At 44.0% G+C, this 8,110-nt stretch overlaps 1 protein-coding gene across 1 annotated transcript in view; it reads left to right on the plus strand.

The window, feature by feature from the left end:
• WDR88 (WD repeat domain 88) overlaps positions 1-8,110 on the plus strand; it is a 47,885-nt gene that overhangs the window by 23,923 nt on the left and 15,852 nt on the right. The window contains exons 6-7 of the mRNA XM_010849279.1: positions 902-1,031; positions 7,606-7,793. Of these exons, the coding sequence (XP_010847581.1) occupies positions 902-1,031; positions 7,606-7,793 (318 nt within the window). The remainder of the gene's footprint in view (positions 1-901; positions 1,032-7,605; positions 7,794-8,110) is intronic.

An 8,110-nucleotide genomic window follows, 5' to 3' on the forward strand; every position in this document is an offset into this window, starting at 1 on the left:
TTTCAGCTCTACAACAAAGTGAATCAGCTGTATGTTTACATATTCCCCTCCCTCTTGAGCCTCCCTCCCACCCCCCACATCTTACCCTTTTAGGTCATCATAGGGCACTGAGCAGAGCTCCCTGTGCTATACAGAAGCTTCCCACTAACTACTTCACACGTGGTAGTGTATATACGTAAGAGCTACTCTCCCAGTTCATTCCACCCTCCCCTTCCCCACTGTGTCCACAGTCCATTCTCCACGTCTGTGTCTCTGTTCCTGCCCTGCAAATAGGTTCATCTGTGGAGGTACCTATCATTAACAGTACATTGCTGGGGGGTCTTCCAGTGAGTGTGTGTATGTGCAAACACACACACGCACACAGTACTGCTTCCCACATACATTTAATGTTTATTTTCATCACCATGGAGCCGTGATGCGTGTCCTGCCACACAGCTTGCATTTTTCCCTTGATGTGTCACCTCGTCCTCTCTCTCCTCACACTCTAAGGCCTGTCTGCACACCATGCTCCTTCACGCTGTGTCATGTCAAGCCTTGGCACACCCTGTTCCTTCTGCCTAGAGCACTCTTCCTTTCCTATTTCCCTCCATAGCTTTTAGCGATCTCTCAGGGTTAGGCCAGGTTTCCTTTCGTTGGTTTGGAGCCGTGACATTGGCTGCAGGTTGTTGCCTGCTCAGAGGTGTCTGCCTGTGACCTCTGAGGGGGAAGAGGGCAGAGCTCCTGGCTCGAGGCCTGGTATACAGCAGGCATTCAGGAAATGATTATGCAAGTGAAGAGTCCCTTCCTTGTGAAAACCAGAGTTGTGTTTCTATTATACTGTCGCTGTCTGGGGGAGCAACCTCGTGGCATGTGGCCCAGAGTGTGGAAGGCACGGTATCAAGTCACTTTCCCTGTGCCTCAGATCATCACATGATGTCGCTCACCGCCTGCTGCTTTGACCCCGACAGCCAGAGGGTGGCTTCCGTCTCGTTTGACAGGAGCATCAAGATCTGGGACGTGACGTCACAGACCACGCTGCTCACCATCACCAAGTGAGGAGGCTGGGCAGCGTGGCGCAACAGCGAGGTGGGCGGGATTCACGCCCTCCTGGATTTGGCCTGTGCACCTTCAGCTCCCCAACTGGTGTGGACATGGGGCATCTCCAGCTGTGGCCTACTGTGGTGCTACGAGGAGGCTGGAGATGCAGAATGGGAAGGGCACAGGCAAGCAAGGGGGAGCCACTCCAGTAAGTCCTCTACATTCGAGCCTTCAAGTTTCGAGCTTTCAAAGACGTGAACGTCTGAGCCAGCCCCTGTATGCCAGCTGTTGTACTGTACTACTGTACTTTTCAAGGTTCTGTAATAGTAAATGTTTTATTTTTGGTGTTTGTTTTTCATGTACCTATTATTTGTGTGAAAAGTGTTGTAAGACAGTACTATACAGCCGATTGTGTTAGTTGGGTACCTAGGCCAGGTTTGCTGGGCTTACAAACAAATTGCACTTACGAACACAGTCTCAGAACAGAAATTAATCCTACGTAGGGGACTTACTGTAGTTGTGGCCTGTGGGCTGGGACGGGCCTCAGAGGCATTTGTTTCAGTGTGAGCCAACACTGGAAAACATTGTGCTGAGTTGCCCTCTGCCTCCCCAAATGTGGGTTTCCAGCATCTCCTGCAAAATGAGAAGATCTCCTCTTCTAGGGCCCGCAAGGGTCACTCTGTCTGTGGCCACCAGCACCAGGTGTGGTGACCTGGAGTCATGACCTCGGAATGTGTCGTCCTGCCCACTTGGCTCAGTTATGAGCCCTGCTGGCCTGGGCCAGGCTTTCCCGTGGGTGTCTGACCAGGGCTTAAGAGTGTGCAGGTTCCCATCCTGAGTGACCTTTGACCTTAGTTTCCTCACCTGCAAACTGAGCCCCAGTGAGGTGTGAATGAGACAACAGACGGAAGTCCTTAGTGTAGGGTGCGTGGTGGCCACTCAGCACCAGCTCTGTTACTGAGACTGACTTCTGTGGCTGCTGGGGTCAGCAGGGGCTATGGATGCCTGTTCTGCTCGTTAGAGCTGCTCGGTGGTGGCAGTGAGGAGGGTTAGGCAGCAGAGGGGACCGCAGTTCCAGCTGTGAGCTGGAACTCTGCTTTGTTCCCCAAGGATGGTGGAAAGGGAAATAAGGAAACTGTCTACTGGTGTATTCGATTGAACCACATTTATAAATTTTCTGGAAATGTATTTTTTTAGCAAGAAAATATAGAGACAAGGATTCTCAGTGCTGCAGGACAGGGCAGGCTTCGTGGCATGAAATTCTGAAGTTACACAGGGTCCCGCACACAGGAGGGCTCATACTTGGTTTACTGCTCTGCCGTCAACATCTTGAAGTTCTTCACTTTAAAAAAATATTTTTATTCATTTGACTGCACCAGGTCTTAGTTGTGGCATGAGGGGTCTTTAGTTGTGGCATGGGGACTCTTATTTGCAGCAGATGGGATCCAGGTCCCTGACCAGGGATGGAATCCAGACCCCCTGCATTGAAAACTTGGAGTCTTAGCCACTGGACCATCAGGGAAGTCCCAAAATTCTTCATTCTTGAACAAGGGACCTCAAATGCTTTTATTTCAAAAATATGTAATTTACTTTTTGAAAATGTTAAACATGCAGCCAGTACAACATTTTGAAGGTACAAAAGAATACAGAGTGAAAAATTCTCTTAGCTGTCTCATAACCGCTGTTTCCTGAGAAGCCATCACTTTTCCTCCTTCCTTCCTGCCCTCTGGCTGCCTTTCTCTCCTAACAGTTTTACTGAGATATAATTCACATGCATCCTACAGTTCACCACTTCATGTACATAATTCAGTGGTTTGGGGGATATTATCATTATTTTTAATTATCTCATTATATGTACAAAATTTTTAATGTTATAGTATTGGCATTAATTACATTTATAATATTATACACCCATCACCACTATTTCCAAAACTCTTTTATTACCCAAACAGAAACTCAGTACCCATTGAACAATAATTCCCCACTCCCCTCAATCCTAGTCCCTAGTAACCTAGACAGCATATTAAAAAGTAGAGATATCACTTTGTTGACGAAGGTCCATATAGTCAATGCTATGGTTTTTCCAGTAGTCATGTACGTGTGTGAGAGTTGAACCATAAAGAAGGCTGAGTGCTGAAGAACTGTGATGTTGGAGGAGACTCTTGAGAGTCCCCAAGACTACAAGGAGATCAAATCAGTCAATCCTAAAGAAAATCAGCCCTGAATATTCCTTGGAAGGGCTGGTGTGGAAGCTGAAGCTCCAATACTCTGGCCACCTGATGTGAAGAGCTGACTCATTGGAAAAGACCCTGATGCTGGGAAAGATTGAGGGCAGGAGAAGGTGGCAACAGAGGATGAGATGGTTAGATAACATCACTGGCTCACTGGACATGAGTTTGAGAAAACTCCAGGGGATAGTGGAGGACAGAGGAGCCTGGCATGCTGCAGTTCCTAGGGTCAAAAAGAACTAAACATAATTTAGTGACTGAACAACAACAACAAAGTAACCTCTATTTTCTGCCTCTATGAATTTGCTTATTCTAGATATTTCATATGAATAGAATCATACATTATTTTTCCTTTTGTGTCTGGCTGTTTCATTTAGCATAATGTTTTTAAGGTTCATCTAATATATGTTACAGCATGTATTAGAGTTTCATTCCTTTTAATGACTGAACAATATTCCATTGCATGTATATACTGCATTTTGTTTATCTGTTGGAGAATCCTTGAGTTGCTTCTGTCTTTTAGCTATTGAAAATAATGCTGCAGTCAACACTGGTGTACACATATCTGTTCAAGTCCCTGCTTTTAATTCTTTTGGCTGTATACCTAGGAGACGAATTTCTGGATCATGTCATGAATACTGTGTATAGTTTTTGAGAAACTTGGAACTTGCATTTTAATTTTGCAGTGGGCCTTGCAAAATCATATAGCCGTTCTTGCTAGATAATTTTGAAAATCCATACTTAATTGATTCTGAAGCTTGCAAGGAGCATAAGTACTTTGTTATAATTTTTTAATGTTGTCAAACGTAGTTTAGAAAATTCAAGAGGAGAAGGAAGATCTATTGTACTTACCCATGTTTTTGCTGACCATGTTCTGTCTTCTGATGTTTCAAGTTTTCCTCTTTCACCATTTTCTGTTTAGAAAAATTCCCTTTAGCCATTCCTATAGGTAGTTCTGAGGGAAAAAAAATTCTCTTAAGTTTTCCTTCATCTGAAAACATCTTGATCCTCCCATCATTCCTGCAGGATATTTTTGATAGATATAGAAATCTGGATTCACAGTTGTTTTCTCTCCTCATCTGAAGGCTATCATGTCACTTTTTTCCTGGCGTCCACGGTTTCTGATGAGGAATCCACTGTCATTCAAATTGTTCTTCCCCTATAAGTAAGGGGTCATTTCTCTTTTGCTATTTTCAAGATTTTTTTCTGTCCCTACTTTTCAAAAGTAGAATTATACTGTGTCTGAATATAGATTTATTTGAGTTTATCCCACTTGGGATTCACTCAGCTTTTTGAATCTGTTCTTTGCCAGATTTGGTAAAATTCCAGACATAATTTCCTTGATTATTTTTTCAGCTCTATCTTATTTCTCCTTTCTTCTGAGATGCCCCAAATGTTAGATATTTCATTATATTCTCGTAGGTTCCTAAGGCTCTCTCTCTTTTTTTTTTTTTTTCAGTCTGTTTTTTGGATTGGTTAATTTATAGTGTCTGTCTTCATATTTATTGATTATTTCCTATATCATCTCTATTGAGTTTTATTTTTTGGTTGTTATTGTATTTTTAAGTTCTAAAATTTCCATTTGGTCATTCTTTATATCTTCTATTTGCAAAGCTTTCAATCTTTTTGGTCATTTTAAACAGAATTATAATTGTCCATTAGAGCATTTTTATGTACGCGTGCTAGGTCACTTCAGTTGTGTCCGACTCTTTGTGACCCTGTGCAGGCTCCTCTGTCCATGGGGATTCTCCAGGCAAGATTACTGGGGTGGGTTGCCATTTCCTTCTCCAGGGCATCTTCCTGACCCAGGGATTGAACCTGTGTCTCTTGTGCTTCCTGTACTGCAGGCAGATTCTTTACCCCTGAGCCCCTGGGAAAGCCCTAGAGCATTTTTATGATGGCTGCTTAAAAATCCTTGTCAGATAATTCTAACATCTGTATTATCTAGGTATTGGCATCTGTTGACTCTCTCTCTCTCATTCATGTTGAGATTTTCCTGGCTCTTACTTAGTATGATGAGTGAATTTCAGTTTCATCTTGGACATTTTGAGTATTATGAGACTCTTAATGTTATTTAAATCTTCTGTTTTAGCAGGCTGCCTCATTAGAACCTGGCAAGAGTGGCAGTCTAGACTCCCCCTCAGCCTTTGCTGACAGTGCTGGGGATGGGATTGCAGTTTTCCCTAAGATTTTTGGTTGGAGTAAGGCAGGTATTGTCTAAAGGTTTTCTGTTCTTTTTCTAGGCTATCTCTTTGGCTAGAGAGAACAGGCTTTTCTTGGGAGCCTTTTATCCAGTCCTCATTGTTGGTGGCTCAGACGGTAAAGCATCTGTCTACGATGCAGGAGACCCAGGTTCGATCCCTGGGTTGGGAAGATCCTTTGGAGAAGGAAATGGCAATCCACTCCAGTACTCTTGCCTGGAAAGTCCCATGGACAGAGGAGCCTGGTAGGCTACAGTCCATGGGGTCGCAAAGAGTCAGACACGACTGAGTGACTTCACGTATTCTTCATGTATTCATGTATTGTTTTGGGGGTTGCAGCTTCCCCAGTCCTCAGTTCAGGATATAAGAAGCAAAAAGAAAATTGTAGGTACTCAACAGCATGCCATCCTTGGGTCCCAAGATCCTTAGCTAGTCTGCCTTTTCTTATCCACTGTTCACAGTTTTCTATTTGCTCTATAAATGCCCAGGGTTGTTAGCTGTGCTTAACAGGAGGAGTGGGGAGCAGTACATTGACTCCATCTTGTCCAGAACTGCAAGTGCAACACAAACATTTCCCTCAAACTTTTGTACTAAGTAAAATGGTCTTTTATGATACATGAAACTGATCTGAAATGAGAGTCCCATCCTGGAGCAGATACCCTTGGTTGAAACCTCAGTGACAATTTCTGGAATCAGAGGAGGGCTTGCTATTTACCTCCAGTAAATGCTGGGATGGTTCTTACCCCACCAGGCACTGGGACTTGGACATTTTAAGCCTGGACACCCCTGAGAAGCTGACATTTCTTCTCCTTTGATCCTACTCAGTTTGTATATGTCAAAGAACCAACACAGAGTCTAAAACTCTGACTTGGGTGCTAGAAAACAATTTATTCAACCTTTTCTTCAGTTAGATGAATTGATATTATAATCCAGGCTACTCAGAGATGCTCAATTATGTTTATAGTTTAGACTGAAAACCCTATTTGTTACAGGAGATGAGAATCATAGGGAAAACACTTTGAGGGTCATGAAACAAAACAAAAAGCAGAATTCTGACAATTTTTTTTCCCTAAAAAATAAGATAGTTTGGGCTTCCCTGGTGGCTCAGTGGTAAAGAATCTGCCTGCCAATGCAGGAGCCATGGATTAGGTCTCTGATCTCAGAAGATTCCACATGCTGTGGAGCAATGAAGCCTGTGTGCTACAGCTATTTGAGCTTGTACTCCAGAGCCCAGAAGCCGCAACTGTTGAGCCTACATACCACAACCTCTGAAACCCACTCACCTAGAGCCTATTCTCTGCAACAGGGGAAGCCACGGCAATGAGAAGTCCTCACACCACAACTAAAGAGTAGCCCCCACTCGCCACAACTAGAGAAAGCCCACGAAGCAACAAAGACCCAACACAGCCGAAAATAAACAAAATTTAAAAAGACATTAAACAATTGAGAATAAGTAGCCCAAAACTTTATTAATTAAATGCCCAACATTAAAATATGCTTTAGTGGCACTGAAGACAGATAAGGAGAGAGGGAGAGGGAAAAAGAGAGCATTTGGTGTGAGGAGAAGTAAGGGGAGTGAGTGAGAGAGGGTGGTGAAGATGGGGGAAAGGAGCCATGCCCCCCTGTCTGTGAGAGAAAGGAGGGGAAGGGGGAAGCAGAGGAGACCCACCTTAAACCTGAAAGGCTATTAGTCCATTAACTATCACAATGTTTCCACCTGCTCTTTTTTCTGAAGCCTCAAGTAGCTCTGAATAGGGTGGTTCTCAGCCAGGGTCAATTTTGTCCCCTCGTGGACATTTGGCAGTGTCTGGGGGACATTCTTCTGGTTGTCATAATTGGGTATGGAGGCTACCAGCATGTGCTAAGGAGTGCCCAGGGATGTTACTAAACATCCTACGATGCATAGGACATCCCCCTACCACAAAAAATTATCCAGCCAAAAAGGTCAATATTGCCATTATTGGGACCTCCTGGAATAGTGTAACATAGTTAGATTAATTAATATTTGGATCATAGTAGGCAGTGATCAAAAAAGTGATAACCGTTAAGTCACAAGGCATCAGCTCCAATGCCCACTCCACTCACCTCTGCTTTAAATATGTCTCCAGATTCTCCAGGAGTGACATGCTAATGTGTGCACCCTCTCACATGTGTTGCAGGGCACATAACAATGCCATCTCAAACTGTTGTTTCACCTTCAGTGGCCATTTCCTGTGTACAAGCTCCTGGGATAAAACCTTGAAAATATGGAATGTCCATACTGGGGAGTTTCGAAACCGTGGCGCCTGTGTGACTCTGATGCAGGGCCATGAAGGTTGCGTGAGCTCCTGCCACTTTGCCAGAGACAGTGAGTAATTAACACATCAAAGGATTCCACACCGTGGGGCTGCTGGGGCCAAGCTCCTCATGTTCCATTCACATGGACCCTCCTTAGAAAGAAAGGCTTTCCAATGATGCCCACAGCGAAGGTGGATTTATTTTCCTCAAGAGTCAAGAGAGAGATGCACACGTTTGCAAGTGACAGACACTCAGCTTGATGTAGCCAAGGCAACAAAGTAAATCTATTAAGTTCTGTAATGAGCGAGTCCAAGAGCTGATCTACCTCAGGAGTAGCTGGATCCAGACACTCAGATAATGCTCTCGGGAAGCCAACTCTTCCACTCT

This window comes from Bison bison, unplaced genomic scaffold, assembly GCF_000754665.1.
Source record: "Bison bison bison isolate TAMUID 2011002044 unplaced genomic scaffold, Bison_UMD1.0 scf7180017864280, whole genome shotgun sequence".
In the NCBI taxonomy this organism is placed as follows: Eukaryota; Metazoa; Chordata; class Mammalia; order Artiodactyla; family Bovidae; genus Bison; species Bison bison.